This window comes from Rhea pennata, chromosome 12 (genome assembly GCF_028389875.1).
Source record: "Rhea pennata isolate bPtePen1 chromosome 12, bPtePen1.pri, whole genome shotgun sequence".
In the NCBI taxonomy this organism is placed as follows: Eukaryota; Metazoa; Chordata; class Aves; order Rheiformes; family Rheidae; genus Rhea; species Rhea pennata.
The window spans coordinates 17,270,357-17,288,064 of NC_084674.1; the positions used below are offsets into that span (position 1 = coordinate 17,270,357).

At 38.7% G+C, this 17,708-nt stretch overlaps 1 protein-coding gene across 5 annotated transcripts in view; it reads left to right on the top strand.

Moving 5' to 3' along the window:
- PHF2 (PHD finger protein 2) overlaps positions 1 to 17,708 on the top strand; it is a 101,912-nt gene that overhangs the window by 44,074 nt on the left and 40,130 nt on the right. For all 5 annotated transcript variants that reach the window (XM_062585629.1, XM_062585632.1, XM_062585630.1 and 2 more), the window contains 2 exons: positions 8,290 to 8,375; positions 13,454 to 13,568. In XM_062585629.1, the coding sequence (XP_062441613.1) occupies positions 8,290 to 8,375; positions 13,454 to 13,568 (201 nt within the window). The remainder of the gene's footprint in view (positions 1 to 8,289; positions 8,376 to 13,453; positions 13,569 to 17,708) is intronic.

Genomic DNA, 17,708 nt, shown 5'->3' on the forward strand with positions numbered 1-17,708 from the left:
AAGCAGCCCGTCAGTGTTCCCCCTGGGTGCCCCTACAACTATCTGACAAATAGGTGTAAGGTGGGGTGTGCTGCAGGCTCAGGCTAGGTGCAGAAAGACAGCAGATGGCAACTGCAGTCTAGAGGCATGAGATACTGCAGGGCACTGGGACGCTGAACCCACTAGGCTAACTTTCTCAGAAATCCTCCTCCTCGTTTGTTTTTAATTCATACATAGCAGACTAGAATATTGCAGATTTTCCTGTGCTTTGCTTGCCTTTATGTTTGCATGTTGCTGAAGCTACTGTCTAGTGTTATTCCCAGTGGGGACACCACAGATGCCCTTTTGTTTTGAAATGAGTTCTTTGTGCACTAGAGGTGAGTATGTGTAAGAAGAACCACTTTTGCCTCCTGTCATGAAATACTAGCTATCCAGTATATCTAGGATTCTCTCATTTAGGTCCTAATTCAGCAAGGCATTTGTATTAGACATTTTGGCAGTTAGACCTTACTTAACACGCATTGCTCCTACCATTCCTTGCTGTTGCATTTTCGAGTGAAATGATGCTTATATGTGTCTTTGATCCCCAAAATGACTTTTCAACTCACTATTTAGCTTTAACCACATCTGACAGCAGGCTTGAGGTCTCAGAAATTCATATGTGTTCTGTGATATTAGGTGATTGATTACATGAGCCAAACCCTCCTATTTATGGAAAATCTTGTCTGTTTTCTCATTAGACACCAGAGAACATATACGGAAGAGCTCTGGTAAGAGTTCACCCAGTAACAGCCACAATACATGAGACTCAAATCCATAGAACAATACTTTTCACTAGTTTCACTGCTCTTGGAACTACTTGTTTCTTTTCTTTTTTGTCTTTTCTTTAGTTTTCTTAATTTAGCTTGCCTCCACCATATTGGCTGTTGCATTTCCAGATGCTGTGATTTGGATACGAAAAACTACTGTCATTTAACTCTGGCCCGTCTGCTAACTGCTGTGTTAGTTACCATTCACTTGTCCTTAGAGAATACCATCGTTGTGGTTTCCATATTTTATTTTTCTTAGTTTGTCCTACTAATGACCTAACTTGGCAAACAAAGTAATCTCTGATATCAAAGTGTATGCTCAGAGCCTAGAAGCATCTACTCTTTCATAGCTATTTTATCCTCTTGGTTCCTGATAGGCCCTTCACCTTCTCAGGCTTATCTTTATATCTGATGTGGTCTGAGCTCTTCAGAGACCTTGAGGGGTGGTGATTCCACAGTCTTATTAGGAGAAGATTGCAGGGCCTTACCCTGTTTAGGAGTCCTTTGGGACTCTTACAGAATCAGGTACAGAAAATGAATGATGAATGATACAGAAGAGTAAACCATTGAATGGCAGAGAAAAGGTAAGCTGGCAACAAGAGAGGAGCATTGAGGGTAAGAAGAGCTGCGTTCTTAGGCTTCCACCTTGGCTCTGGTCATCAATTGTTTAAGACACAAGAAAAATTAGGAGAAGTGTTGACAGACATTGCAGCCTTTCTCCTGTAGATGAGTATGGTTTAGTGCTCAGGTGTTCTGTAAGTCAGGATGCCCTGGCCTGAGGCTTTCCTAATGATGTAGAGCCAAAGCCTCTCCTAATTGATACTGATGAGAAAAACAACATTGACTTCATTGGAGAACGTGGCAGAGGTGGGCCCCCACTTTTTTCTGTTGGGTCTTCATGTGCCTGAAATGCTGTATATACCCTGTGTGCAAAGCTGTCCTTGGGTGTCTAAATTCACTTTCGTGAAATAGACGAAAGCTGTTACTGAAGTGTGAAGAACTTACTGATCCAGGCAATGCAGCTCCCAGGTTTGTGCTGGTACTCAAAGTTACTTGGACTAGAAATGAATCAGGGAGAGGAGAACAGAGTATGTATGTAATTGTGTGGAATAAGAATTGAGGTGTCACTTTTTGTTAGTGTTAACATTTTCTAAGGTTTCAACATGTTCAATGTCAAAGATTGAAAATGGAATTTAAAATAAATGCACAAAATGTAACAATCCAGCAATCTATTTGCTAGTCAAAATTTTAAGATTCTGAACAATGCATTTGACAATGGATGCTATGTATACTGTGGTACTCAGCAGTGAGCTCTGAAAACCTGTATTCTGTGTTTAACTCTACTGTTGGCCTCCTGGGTAATCTGAGCAAATCCATCCAATCCTGTGTCTGACAAATTCCTTATCTGCAGAAAGGTGTAACTGAACTGATTTTCTTTGTAGATAGAGTGTATTTTAGGATCTACTTAGTGAGAAAGGTGTAATCCTGTAGCAGTTTCTTATACTCCTCAGGGAGAAGTGGATAAATGATGACATCAAACAAAAGTTAATAGGTTAATTCTGTAATAACACGTAATCCTTCTGTTTTATTTACATATTACTATTTTCTATTTTATTTCTCTTCAAATTGCTTTTGGTTTGCATGTTTTATTTTTGATATATTTCTATACTTGTCTTCTGGTTGTTAGTGAGTATTAAATGGTTTTAATACACCATATATTACATGAATTAATTTTCTCCTAAAATTACTTAAAACATCTCATTGAAAATTGCAAATTGAGGTCCTCATAAACATTCATAGTATGGGAAGAGTTCAGTTTACACATTTTTATTATTGTTGCCTATATTAAAGGAATGTCACCGACTGTCAAAATACTGAAACTTGAACATCTCTGAACTGTGAACACAGAAGCAATTCTGCTTTAAAGCAGCAAAAGGCAGAGTTTTTAATAACGTAATTTGTATCCTCTGATTGCTAATGCTTCTGTTTGCACTTATTTAAGTCACTGTAAAATGATATATCAGTTTAACTAGCTACAACATCAAAGGCTTTTCTGCCTGTAACAGTTTTGGTAAAACTGAAATACATCAGTAGTACTGTTTTACTTATCAAAATAATTTTACACTATCTCAACCTGAGTTAAATCATTTTAATAACATTTTAAAATCAGCTATTCAGTTGTTTTAAGTCATTCCAACAAGATATTCTTCTATATGCAATGATTAATGTCATATTGAAAGTCATATTCAATGATTAATGTCTTATAAAAGAGACGTGGAGCTACTGGAGAGAGTCCAGCGCAGGGCTATGAGGGTGATGAGAGGGCTGCAGCATTTGCTCTATGAGGAACAGCTGCGACAGCTGGGGAAGAGCAGACTGAGGGGGATCTGATCAATGTGTACAAGTACCTGAAGGAAGGGTGTCAGGGAAATGGGGACAAGCTCTTTTCAGTTGTCCCATGTGACAGGACAAGAGGCAGCGGGCAAAAACTGAAGCACAGGAAGTTCCGCCTGACCGTGAGGGGGAATTTCTTCCCTGTGACGGTGACAGAGCCCTGGCACAGGTTGCCCAGAGAGGTTGTGGAGTCTCCTTCTCTAGAGATCTTCAAAGCCCGCTTGGATGCGACCCTGTCTAACATGCTCTATGAGACCCTGCTTGAGCAGGAAGGCTGGACTAGATGATCTCCAGAGGTCCCTACCAACCTTACCAATTCTATGATTCCATCTTCAGTGCATTTGGGCAAAACTGTGGAACAAGCTTTCTACAGGTTGGGCAAAAAACTAGAATAGTATTTGTTAGCTGCATTAGTGAGTCTCTGTCTCTCTCCCTGTCTGTACTGTCTTCTTGTCTTACATGTCTTACATCAAAACCTTCAGCACCAGATGTTTCCCTGATTCCCAGCTGACATATTATTGCTGTAGCCTCTCACATCTTAATACTGATTCACAGTGAATGAAAGTCTTTGCAGGACATCTTGGGAGCATTTTCTTTCCTCTTCTCTTTACCCTTCATCAATTAATTTTCCCTTTCAAACTTGCTTTGGGCACCTGATGTTTTCCCCAAGGAGGATGTGTTTGACACTGCAAAACTTCTGTCACACAGTTAAAAAGTAGTAGGGAGAGGTGTTTCATAGACAGTGAGAACTGTTAGGGAGATCTGTAGATACTTTCTGAGAGGACATCAAGTTTGTGCCTGCATACATATTTGAGTACCAAATTGCAGGCGTTAGTGGGTTGACCTTGCTATGCAAACGGGATCACATGTTCAGCAATCTTTCAAAAGACTATTGTAGAGTAACTGCTATACTCCTTGATTTCTGAGCTCTTGCAGCAGAGTGGGATTTTGCTGGGACGTCATCATGCTGTTCTGTGGCATCTACAGGCTTTCTGACGCTGTTTCTTGAGCCACTGACACAAATGGCAATGACTACTTCTGCCATTGGTCAAAAGACTGCTTCCACTTCTGCCTCTGGTGCTTGGTGCTCTGTTCCCTGCCTATCCTTCCCTCTCAGGAGCAGTTCTCCATAGCTTCTCCCTTCCAGGTCTATGAAACAGCAATGTCTCTTGCCTCAGTCTTCTCCATTTTCCATTGATCTGTGTGAGCCTTCCCCCCTAGCATCCCTTCTAGCCAGTCCTGACCTCCCTTTACCTCCCCTGCCTCCTGGCAGGAGAGTAGGGCTCAGAGAGGCCAGCTCCTGGTGTGCGTGCCCCTCGCAGTTGTTGCCTCTGGAAGCAGGAACAGATTGTGAGGAGGCAGGCAGCTGTTTCAGTCCTGTGATGTTGGCCAGGATTCCAGTTCCCCAAGCCTATTTCCAGCTCAGACTGTGCTTTTGTAAGTTCTGCCTCAATACTAGATTTGCAGTTCCTTTGCTGAACTTATGTCCATTTTTATCTCATCAGCAGATCCAAATAATTGCTTTTGAGAGCCTTTTCCAGTTCTTCTGTGTTGATGGTAGCATGCTCAGGGTTCATACTGACAGATTAATGTGCGAATCACCGCAGCAGGGCCTGTAGCTGGCTGCTTCAAGCACGCTGCACGTGATCCTTCATTGTCTAACTATGAACCCCTTTGATCATTGTAGGGGGTCAAATGTTTGACTCAAGCCTTTTCTGTGTTTGTGTTTCACTCAGGCAAATGACTGAAAAAAGAAACTGTAGGGCCAAAGTGGAGCATTCTCATGAAAAAAATAGATATATTTTTCCAGCACCATTTGTGCTGGAATTTGGAGGGGTTGAGGGAAAGGACAGCACTGCTCAGCCAATTTAGATGAGATGATTTTCTTCCACTGGAAAAATGTTTTTATTATTATTATTATCATCATTTTTTTAACTGTTAATTGAATCACCTCGAGGAAAAGATGCATTTGTAAATTACCTAGGAGACCACTCCAGGACTTTACACTACTGCCAAGGGCTTGCAGTCTCCATGTGTTTCTCATTCACAGGCACAAATTTGCTGTGGAAACTGATGGCAGTCCAGCAGGAAATCCTTGTTCCTATTCTGATAGAAATATTCTTTAAGAATAGTCTGTATCAATATGTCTTTAACTATGGAAATTCACATTTTTGTGCCTATATGCACATGGAACCTGCAAACAGTTCTGCTTGTGGAAATACCCACTGAGTCAAGCTCTGTTCATTGAAGGAAGGGGGCACAAAGTGGTTCACACTTAGGATTAAGATCAGCTAAAGAATTTCAATTGGGTGATCACTTGAAAGCCAGTACATGTAATTTCAATGTACAGTGAGGACAGCAGTTTTGGGCTGCTACTAGCTGTAAATGGTCACACCTTATTTTAAACTCTTGTTGTAGTTGGAAAAGTTGACTACATCTTTTAGAGGACAGTTTGAGTATGAGGTCAGTTATTTTTACTTTCCCATTTTGTTCTAGTTAAATATTTTTACTTGCTCTCAGAACAATAGCTCCCACCACACTGAAGCCTTTGCCCATTCCAGTAGCTTTTGTGCCTCCTTCTGTAGCAATCTATGCAGTGCCCAAGGGTCTCATCTGCTTAGTTTAGCTAAATATAGACTTTTCAAGCCCTTGTATGGAGCCTAATCCATACCTTTACTAAGCTTGACAAGCTGAATCCAGTGGAATAAGCAGCTGATGCAGCTTTATGGGTAGAGGAATCCTCTACAGTCTATTTTGCTTGTTCTAATCTGCCAGGGTTTGTTTAAGTTTTCTAGGGCTTAGTCTGATATTTTACTGTCTGTACATTCTTGATGCTAAGGACTGGATTGTTTTGTTGATTTTCCTATCTGTAGATTTATTCTTCAGTTTTCCATGCCGTCTGTTTAGGGAGACCCAATACTTTTGTATTTTCTCAAGAAACCGTTTAATACAGGAAACAACAGCCAAAGCTGAGTTGCTTTTACATGATTCAGAAATAATATCCTGTTTACTAGCAGTTCTACTGCTGCAGCTCTCTTTGCAACTTGGACTCAGAAATATATGAATTTCTCTAGTTCTGATTGCAGAGCTTCTTTCAATGTGTCCAATTCAATTTGGAGTGGGTTGAGTCCTATATTCTCACTAGTGTGAGTACAGGCTGCAGCAATATGAAAAATATCCACAAAGTATCTGGCAGCATCTTTTTTTGACAAACCATTTACAGTGGTTATAAAAAGATTTGTTTCCATATCTTAGCTAACTTGGCTTTTTCTAGCTTGGTTGCAGTCTCACTATGAGTTCTGTTAATGCTGTTTTTTTATCCTTAGAGTTACACATCACTGTGTAACTTTGATTCAGAAGTGATTTCACACCCACCTTTGTAAATAGAGGGTCGCAGTAAATTTTAAGGGTTATGTATTTCTTCTCTCAGTTTTTCTAAGAAATTCTTCCTGCCCCAACCATGCAAATGTGTTTGTGTGTGCACACAAAAAAAGTCATAAATAGAGGTCTGTTTAGCCAGGTAGATGGTTTACAACAGTGTTGAGTAGCAATGCATAGATAAGCATATAGGAACTAGGCAAGTATGATCACACACAATCCTTCTTTTAATGCTCCTTCCTATCTTCCAACAGCCAGCAGTTTAGGGCCTTCTTGCTCCTAGACCATCATGTTTAGTAATTACTGATGTACCCAGCCCACATTAATTTGTCTAATTGCTTATGTATAATTTTGGACACCAAGCAACAGCTTGAACCCAGTGAGAATGCTTTGAGAATGCTTCTGTTGCTTAACAGGATTGACCCGTCCTCTTGCCTTGTCCATGGAAGAAAACCAAACATGCTCACTCCCATGCTTTCTCTGGATCAGAACTAGCCACTGAGAACCGTGGATTGGAGTCTTCCTGTACTAATTACCACGGTGCACTGCTGGTGGGATATGAGGAGGCTGAATGCTATCACATGTATGAAGATGACATCTCCATGACACACAAACACACCCTTCCTCTGGCAGAAACTGGGTAGAATGGAGTTTTTTTGCTAATCCAGGAATACTGCAAAGGCATTTTAGAGTGTAGAAAAACTCCAAGATTGTTCATACCATGGTGTAATGTAGCCTTGTCTGTGCATATGATTAAGGAGAAGCTGTCTTTGTTGCTTCGCTTGGACGTTTTTGTCTAGTTGAGCTCTCATACAGCTCTCTAGGCATGGCTCTATCGCAGAGCACCCAGCTTTCTGTAAGGCAGCTGAAACTTTTTCTGTGCTGCAAATGTGCCTTGCAGCCTGGACCATTTCAGACAGAACAAGCAAGAACACAGCCCTCTTTGCTGTGCTCCTTCTGAGGGAACAGTGCCATTCTGCAGTTTGATTATTTGGCTGGCTGCTCCGTACTTTGCGCAACAACTTCTTATCTTGGATACTTCATTGCCTTGCAATTTAGTTTTGTTTTTCCCCAGTGCTGTGTTCTGCCGTTGGATTGCATTCACACAGCGTGCCCACAGGCTGCACTGTGTTGTTACATATGTTGTGCCATCCAAAATAATCTCAGTGGGTGTTCTAAGCAGCTGCCATGATACAACCCATCTTCTTGGTAGCCAGAAGTGCTGTGAGCCATATATCTTCTTTTTCTCCTCATCTTCCTATATTGTAATAGAGATGGAACCTACAGAAGTCTGGCATATGGTATAGCTTGCCATGATTACTCTAGGACCTAGCAGCTGTCTGTACATGCTTGGTAAAGAAGATGTTTTGTTAATTAGGTTATGTTGGATGGTGTTTGAAGAACTCCATGTAAATGCCAAATTGTCTCTCTGATTGGGAAAAAGAAATTCTTTGGGACTTTCTGCCATATTTTGAAGGAGATCCCCAGTAAGCTGGTACCTCATAGCTTCTGAATGACACCTCTTTTAGCACTGCATCAGGAATGTAGGCTGCAAAAAAATCAATCTGACTGTATGTATGTGAAAAACACCTAAGCTTTGCTTTGTTGTAGCCCTTAGCAGTCAACATAGCTGCATATTAAATGCACAGCTTGATGGGATTTTTTTGTTATTAATTATGTGCTTGCATGTTTGGAAATGGGCTCAAGTTACTGTCTTTACATATTCCAGCTGTGTGGGTGTTGAAGAAGAAGAGGCACCAGATATTGACATCTATCATTGTCCTAATTGTGAGAAAACCCACGGAAAGTCTACCTGTAAGTATACTTACTTGGCTGGTCCTCATATAGATAATAGATTCTTTATGTTTAAGCAAAAGAAATGTTTTTTTGCCTTTTATTGTTTTAATAAAGAGAGACATTTAAATAGCTTATGTCATAACAACTGGTATTCAAATGTGAGGTAAAATAGGTGTTGGGGATTGGGAGAGAAAAACATGGACTGGAATTCTGGAGATCTGAATTCAACTCTCTGCCTAGCCTACCTCTAGGCAGTGTGTGTGAGCTACAGCAAGTCACTTTACCTGTCCTACTGTAGTCCTCAATTTGTGAGATGATAATAACACTTTCTTCCTCACAAGAAACTAAAAATCGTGAGATGCTTAGTACTAAGCACTAGAAAAATTTCTGCAGGGATAGCTACTTCTAATACAGTGGTTTTTAGAAACTGCATAATGTTTTTGTCTTCTGATAAGAAGAATAAGAAACAGTATGTTATGCTTGGCCTGGATATAAAACTGTAGCTATTTCAGTGGCAGTCAAAATTTTAGGATGCACTGAGAGTGCCAATTCTTGTAGTTCTTTCACAGGCAAAAGTTCTCCTGAGTAAAAATGACAGTTGATCTCAGTGGGAGTTTTGTCAGGGAAAAAAATGTAGGATGTATTTGCTGAGGTCAGATTAATTCAAAAATTCTTTCTATTATACAACGGGGGGGGGGGAGGGGGAAGAAACCAATCACTGTGGGGGGAAAAAAATGCTTTACTTGAAAGCCATTTATTATAAATAAGCAACAATGATGTGGAGGTTTTCGCTGTTTTGCTACATTATGGCAACATACAGGGGAAGGATACCGTGCTCATACTGTGCCCAGTAGTTGCAAGAATCATAATGTTTAATTTTCAGTGAGAAGTAAGAGATGGATAGAAGCAGATTTCTGTTGCATTAAATATCAATTATTTTAAAAACAAACAATTATTTCTGTGTTGCATTGAAAATTCATGTTGAAGAAGTTTATGGTAGGAAAGGGGAGGAGTCTGAACAGTTCGTTTTGGGAGAAAAATTAGAATCCCTTTTCCACTTGAGCTTTCTGAAAATGAAGTCTGACTTAGAAACCTGAATGGGCAGCTGTTATTCCTGTCTCCCCGGTGGTCATCTGCTAACAGCTTGCTGTAAACCAAGACACCCACAAATTGGGTGAGCTGGCAAAAAAACTCAAGTGGCTTGTCATGAAAGCCTTAACAAAATCAATACGTCCCCACAAAATGTTTTGATTTAAATGGATCAGTCTTTCTAATGGTTTGTTGGAAGTTTTCTGACAAATGGACTGGAAATCGGTCAAACAAATAACCACAAATCATCTTAAAATGAACAATTTACCAGTAGAACGGCTTGTGTTGAAAAGGGAGGGGATAACTGCAGATACTCTGAGGCTATTATTGACCCGGTGTGGAAGAAAAAGCATAGGATTTCTGGCCTCTGAGAGTCTTGTATAACATTGAAATGTATCTGATGCTTTGATTCTTTCCACTTTCCTTTGAATTATAAATGATGAAAGGCATCTACTTTTCAATATGAGGGGGAAAAAAATCAGACAGATGTAGCAACAGTCTGTAATCAGGAATTAAATATGAATTCTTTAAAAGATAGTGGTGCATAATGTTAGAATTCAAGCAGTGGTTGTTTTCATAAAAGATTTGCAAGTTTAATATATGAACTATTTTAAGGAGAGTTGAATCATCAGCTAACTTTTAATATTTTAAGTAGATTTGGCTATTCATTTCTTTTTATTCCAAATAAGATCTGACTTTGGCAGTACGTCACTCACAGTCTGCATTGTACAGCATTGCAGAAAGTGCTGTTTCAGAACACTGTCACTAGTATAGTTTTATCAATACATGACTATCAGTGTGGTAGAAATACCATTATATCATTTTGCAGTTCAACAATATGATTTTTTTCTTCTTCTTACAAATGCATTACAGAAAGTTTAATGATGTACCAGACCAATCATTTAAGAAGTTGAATGTAAAAATTTGAAGGAATATTTAAACATTAGTTCTAGATTACCTTACCTTGAATTTTGGTGAGTTGTAAGATCAGAGGTTCTCAAGATGTATAACAGTTTTCACTATTAACTAACCGAATCATAGATCCTTTTAAAAATTAGGCTGTTATCCTGTAGCCCCTCCTTGCGGAGTGCAATAGGCTAGAAAACTTAAAAGACCAATAAGATGAAGTGAAGAATAGCTTGACTTAATGCATTCGTTCTGTTCATTCTGTCAAGCTTTGTATGCAGTGCATTCTGCATGCACTGCACTTACACCCTGCTAGGACTTCTTTGAGATGATGAGTTTCATTTGTTTGCTATGTATGTGTATGTTCAAACTAGTTGTCTAGCAATATCAGTTTTATAATAAATGTGTAAGTGTTCAAGAGCCAGTAACTCACTAGTAGGATTTAATTATTGCAAGATTAGCAAAGGAAAGCACAGACACCAATTGTTATGCAACTTGTCTGGATTTAAAAATACATGTGTATTTCTGGAGCACACATTCCACAATATATATTTTACAGATGTCAAATTTAAAAATCGTTTTCCTCTTCTTACATTTTTCCACTTTACCAGTGTGGCTTAGTGGCTACTATTTCAGAAGATCGTTTCCTGTCATGTGATGTTCTAAGCCATTTCAATTTAATGAAATTTGTTGGGACTTCTCATTGGGAAAAATTATACACATTCACAAAAATTTTTCTGATGTCATTTAAATAAAATGTAAGTGCTCTATTTAGGCAGACTTGAGTCACTTACATAGCACAGTCTGAAAGTTTGATTTGATTGCTGTCATTTAGAGCAGAGAACATCAGAAATTCCCTTGGAATCAGTTAAATTGCATAGACATGAGCAAAATAAAATCAGACTGAAAGTATTTTTAAATAAATCAATAAAAATAAGTAAAAAAACTAACAGGATGCTTCTAGGTATCATTTCTGTGTAAATACATTAAAGTGTATCTGAAGTCTGGAACTATTCCTTTTGAGATTTAATTTTTATAAAAATATGTTCCCTTTTTCCTCTGGAGGATTATCTGTTGGATAAGAGGGTTATACTTTTGAAAGGTCAAATTTTGATCAGAAAGTTCTGCACAAAGAAATAAGAAATCTGAAATCGTTTAAGAAAAAGTACTCTTTTTTGTCCAGAGCTAGTATTTCTTACATATGTGAATGGCTGTTAATCCTTACTGTGGTGTTCATGGTAAAGATGAAACACAAAGAGAACGGCTGAAATGGGCCAGCTGCTGATTGTTTGGTGTAGTGTAATGGAGTACAGCAAACCATTGCTGCAATCCATGAGATTGCTCCTTCTGGGGGTAGTTCCAGAGGCAGATGTGTATCTGTTGCCTCTCTGAGAGAGGTGGATGCCTACCAGCCCTTGGTACCTAAGGAAATAATTCCTTGTGCTTTTTGAAGAGTTGCAGTGAATTTCTTAAACACACTGATTTGCTGCTTTTTTTTTTTTTTTTTCTTGATCTGCCGTGCTATCTTAAGTACAATAAAAGAATGTGCTTATATGGTGAACTCTTTCACTTTCTGCTATGGCAAGCAACACACCTGTTTCACTGGGACCTATGCTAAGAATCCCAGTGCTAGAGCAGATCTGTTGAGGGGGGAGGAGGCAGTCACTGGAAAGGAAAGGGGGAAGATTTGGTACTCGTGTAGGGCTTGTTTCCTTTGTTACCAGGAGCATTGAATTAATACGCTAAGCCTGAGAGTCATTAAGGTAAAGAACTAGCAGCTTTAATGAATATATCCAGCTAGGCTGGAGAGCTGCATGGAACTAATAAAACCAACATGCTTTGTGCAAAACCTGGGATGGATTCGTTAGTAGATGTCTTTACTTAAATGATTCCAGGGTTGTGGTCAAGAAAACAAAGTTAACATTTTCCAGACCGTATGTGTTATAGCTGTGGCCTCCACATTCATTTCTTAATAAAAAAGCATTTGGTGTGTGTGTGTGTGTGCGTGTGCGTGCATTGCAAAGACTGGGGAAAGGATGCTGTCCATACTTGGTTACTGAAGAGTGTAGTTCCTTCCTCAATTGCTTTGAGCAGTAAGAAGAGCATAAGACATCTTGACTGTGGAGTAAAATTTTGAGTTTCACAATATAAAAGAAAGGTAAAAAAAATAAAAATAAAAGGAAGTTGTGACATATTAAGATTCTGCTATGTTATATCTAAAATAATATGAATATACACATAGGACAAAAAAAAAACTTACTAAAAAAAAAAGGAACGTGTCCAAACAGAATATGATAGTGGGAACAACTGAGAGAGATAAAGCTAACTAAAATAAAAAGCTGAACATTTTTTCTTGTTCTGTGTTATTAGGCTGTCAAAAAGGCAAGGCAGAGCTACACTGACATTTGACTTACTTGTTTGTGCTTATTCCAGCTGACTCTTTTTTCATGATGAACTTGCCTATGTGTCTGTCACCCACAGGGAACATTGTTTAGGGACTTTATTCTTGGTCCTGTCAACTTAAGGCTTAAGCTAGGCTTGTGTAGCAAAACCTAGGAATATAAGGAGTTCTAAAAATTGTGTTTACACTGTTCTTGCACGCACACACACACACGGGTGTTGTATTCTGGTTATAATTCAAAGCCCATCAAAATTAATGTTAAATCTGCTACTTACTTTTGAACAGACCTTTAGATTAAGGAAATTCAGGATAAATATGTTCATAAAGATCTATAGTACATGTTGAAAAAGCAGAAAAGTAGCTTTCTAGGTTTTATGATAAAGACTAAGTGTGTAGTCTGGCAAGTGCGAAATGTCCAGAGCCTGTGTTTGCATGGAACCTGTGGAAGCTGTGCAGCTCAGTAGTTATCCATTTGGTTGCCCTCATGTTACAAAACGAACACATATAATAGATCTTCAGGCTACAGTATAGTTGTCTAATGGAGAATCAAGAGCAATGTTAAAATTTGCAATGTAGCATAGTGTGGGTTCCCTCTTCTCTGCTCACATACAAAGTGCCATGGAGATCTGTCCTTCCATCAGATGTCTTAATAATTATCTTCTACTTAGCACATGGTGCTGTCCAATTCATTCTTTTACAGTGAAAAAGAAAAGAAATTGGCATAAACATGATACCGGGCAGACGACAGAGGTCAAGCCTGTACAGAACGGGAGTCAAGTCTTTATAAAGGAACTTCGAAGTCGTACTTTTCCAAGGTAGGTTTTTCAGCTGCATAAGTAAACAGTGCTGTTATTGTAAAGCATGTGACTGATTTCATAGGAAGCTGATCGTGATCTTTGCTGAAAGCATTCTACAGTACAGGGAGATGGAGTTTAAGAGAACACTGTTTCATTGCTAATGTCTCGAGCTCTTTCCTTTTTTCATATTTGTGCAACCATATTAAAAGTCTGCTGTTGATTGAGCCTGATTACCATGGACTTCAGTAAAAGCGAATATTATGAACACAAGAATAAGACCATGTTTGGCCCCTACAGCGTACGATTGAATAAGAAACTATCAAATTATGGCAAAGAATTACCCATTTCTCAAAAATTCCAGAGGTATTTCTGAAGTCTGTCTCCATCTTGAACAGAACAGTGACATCCTCAGTTACCACAGGGACAAAGGCCCTCTTATTTGGAGTAATGAATAGTGGTGATTGTTGGGTGACATCTTCCACGCTTTATTAGGCTGCTTCACAGCCATTTCTAAGAGGAGTGATTTTCCTCTGGATCTTTAACATAGGTCTAAGCCAAATAAATCCTTAATTATTGATGACTAATTATTTTTAAAAAATCCTTGAAACTTGTACTTGGTAAACACAAAACTTTATTTTATGGAGAATTTAATTTCACTTTTAATTTCAGATTTTGGTCCTAGGCTGTTTAAGGAGAAGGCTGAAAATACCTCTGCAGAGTGTTTGCAGCACTTACAGATGTATTTCGCTTAACTTAGGACCCAGTCTTTTTATTTGATTGGCTACAGCCTTTGGACCTGTTTAATTTTTGGATTAGACTTTTTTGTTTTTTTCCTCTCTCATTTTTTTTTCTCACTCTCTTCTCTTTTTTTTCCCCTCTCTCTTCTTCTTTTTTTTTTCCCCCTCTCCTTTCTTTTTTTGTATACAGAGCAACTGTGCAGGTTGTAAAGCTAATTTCATAAAAAGGAATTAAGGTCTAGACAGAATGATTTCAGGTATTCTGGAATGGCCTCTTAAACTGCAGGTTCTGAGGGCTTCTGAATCCAAAAACCTGAGCTTTTGCATAAAGTCCAAACCAGCAATGTAATTTAATTTTAAATGTTCACATTTAAACTGACAAATTTCTTTCAGAAAAGATTGAAGTTCTTCTGTTTTTTAGCAAATGTCTTCACTTCCCCAATCATTCCAGTGATGTGTTCCCAATTAATGCTTTCAGCACCTTAGTAAAAGATATGCAAGACTTCATGGGATTTCTCCTCCTTTCTAATATAAAAAAAAAAGGGGGGGGGGGGAATCTGATATTCACTCAGTGTATGTACTCTGCTTGCATGTCTGGGAGGTTTGCACATAATTAGAAGATCTGCACTCACATTCAGTATCTCTGAGTCACTCCCAAATTTTGAGAAGTATGGACCTGTATTTTGGTTATTTGCCACTTATATACACGTAAGAAAATCCCTGCTGCCAGAATGAAGCTTCTGAGAAAGAATGGTGTGGTGTGGAAAGGATTCCTTGCAATAGTCAGACCTCAGGCCTCTACATTATGGCATTAGTAAAACAAAGTCCTTTTGAGAATTTTTCTCTTTTAAGAGATAATAAATGAAACCTGCAGATATTCACAGACTAAAACCCAACACTCAGCAATCAGAATCTGATGAACCTGAAAAAAGGGGTCTTGCTTTAAAGATAGAAACCTCATTACTGATTCACAGAACACAATAGTAAATTTTTACTCAGATCAAAGAGAAGAGCAAAAGAGAAAAGAAGTAAAGGTAATTTGTAAGATGTCTGCTTTATAAACGTATTTTCATCAAAGTCCTGTGTCACATACCTTAAATCACTTAAATCCATCAAATTTTATCCTTGATTTTTAAATATTTACCCAGATCTTGGGGAATTTTTGATGCCCTATGTTTGGTATGTGAACAAACAAGTAAACAGAACAACTGGAAAACAATTAAAATAACGTTTTTAAAGCTAGTCTTTTTGAAACTTTCCAGAACTTACCATTACCTCCTCACTTTGTATTTAAGTCTTAATATTTTCAACGTTGAACATCTCTACAGAGAACAGATAGGATGTAGAGGAAGTAGCAGAGATTAGTAAATGGTGGGTGAAAACGTTTGGCACCTATTTAACACTCAGTGAGGTATCTGGGGAAAAGAGTGACAAGAGACATTTTTTCCAATGGAGTTCAGTAGAATATGTGACATTGTTTAACATCTAATTCAATTCGGGAATTCCAAATGCCAAAGTAGCATTAGAGTAGTAATATTGTTAGTAGTAATAGTAATAAAATTAAATTGTTTTTTTCAAATGCTTCAGTGTCGGTGTCAGACTTGCCATTTTGGCATGATCATTACTAGATGCTGTGATACTGATCTCTCTTTACTGCTATGTGTATATTTCTGTGGCACATCCAGAAGGAAATCAGACTTGAACAAGTATGTGAGATTGGCACTGGAGAGTAAGTGCAGAGGTTTAGTGGTAAATCAATATTTGCACAAATTGAGAATTCATGGAAAGGCTAGACTGAATGTAATATATTCCCCAGGATAGCAGAGGAAGATGTAACAGGAAGAATGACAAAAGTAGGATTTACAAAAGGGATAAAATAAAGCAGTCAATGCTTTTGTTAAGTGCAGCTTCCTATTAGTTGCTACTTGATCCCCTGCCTTTTGCTACCTTAGCTGCATTTCCTGTGCTTATTCAAAGAAAGATCAGTGCCAGACATGTTAGACATATCTCAACCTGTCAGATGCTATTTTATTGAAGAAGTAACTGAAATTTGTGAATGTGCTCTAGAGCTTTCTATCAGACAGATGAATTTGATTCATTCAATCTTATGCTCTCCTCTGTCATAATATGTAGCTCTAATCTGTGCTCCTTGTTTCCAAGTTAAATGTTCCCCTTCTCTTCTTTATCAGTTCACAAGATTGCCCAGAGTTTAAGAGGAGTTTAGCTTCAGTTAATTACTATCTACTTTGTCAAGAGGTATCCTAGTTCTCTAGGGCAGGAAACCTTCCATGAACTAATATGCAGACTACGGGGCAGTAAAGAAGTGTCAAGCCCTACACGTGGCAAAGACTTAATTTTCCAGAATGCCACCTTCTTCTGAGATTTTCCCTGTATGTTACTATTTGTTTTTCAGAATTTCCAGCCTTATTGTCTGTACACTGTTGGTATACAATACTGGTGCTTACATAAATAAATAACATTAAAATTCTTGCTGTGGCTCAGAACATAACCTGCCAGGCACCAGTATCAGCACCATGAACCCTGGATCAGTGGTATACCCCACAATTCTCAGTGTTTCATGCTGCTGTCCACCTGTCTGACTCTCTGCATGTCTTTGCTCAGCTTTGCCAACAATCTGCACAGATAATTTTGTGGTTGCCTTGAACCACCTTGCTTATGTATGCCCACACTGCAGCACAGCAGCATGGAGCAGGCTGCCAAGCACTCTGGGAAGCTAGGTAGGTGCTGGAGTGGCTGGTTTGTGCTGGTCCACATCCTGCCACCACTACCCTGCTGGCAGCCCCCATGCAAGCTAGTTTTGGTAACCATGCGAAAACAACTGTAATTCAGAGCTAACGCAGAAGAGGGCAGTCACGTATTAGTCTTAAAGGTTCCTGGAAATGATGCTTTTGGGGGTCGACATTCGATATTTTCCCTCTCCAGCAAGGCTGTGACGCCCCTGTGCCCCCATGCTGGAGGCTGCCTGTGTGCCAGGCAAGAGGAGTGGAGAGGTCTCTCCACACATGACACTGAAGGTCTAAAATATTTCCATAGAGTCCAAATATTTTCTTGGCTAGCAAAGTTGCTTCAAAGAGGGAGAAGCAACAAACAACTTCTGAAGCACTTTTAGGACTGGTAATCATTTAGAGTACAGTTATTTTTCACTTTGAATTTTAAACATTTTACTCTTAAAAAAATTCTAGAAATTTGATTTGAACTTCTGTTGATAATTGCTGCTGTAAATAACTGATCATTTGATGAACTTGCTCATTTGATAAAAGTGCTCTTTTATTAGTCACTTTGAAGCCCTGTCAGATACCTGAAAGGGATTTGCAGAGTATTTGCCAAACAATTTATTTGAGATTATGTAACATTTTTAATATTGCCATATTTAAATTGTAATATTTAACACTGATTTCTT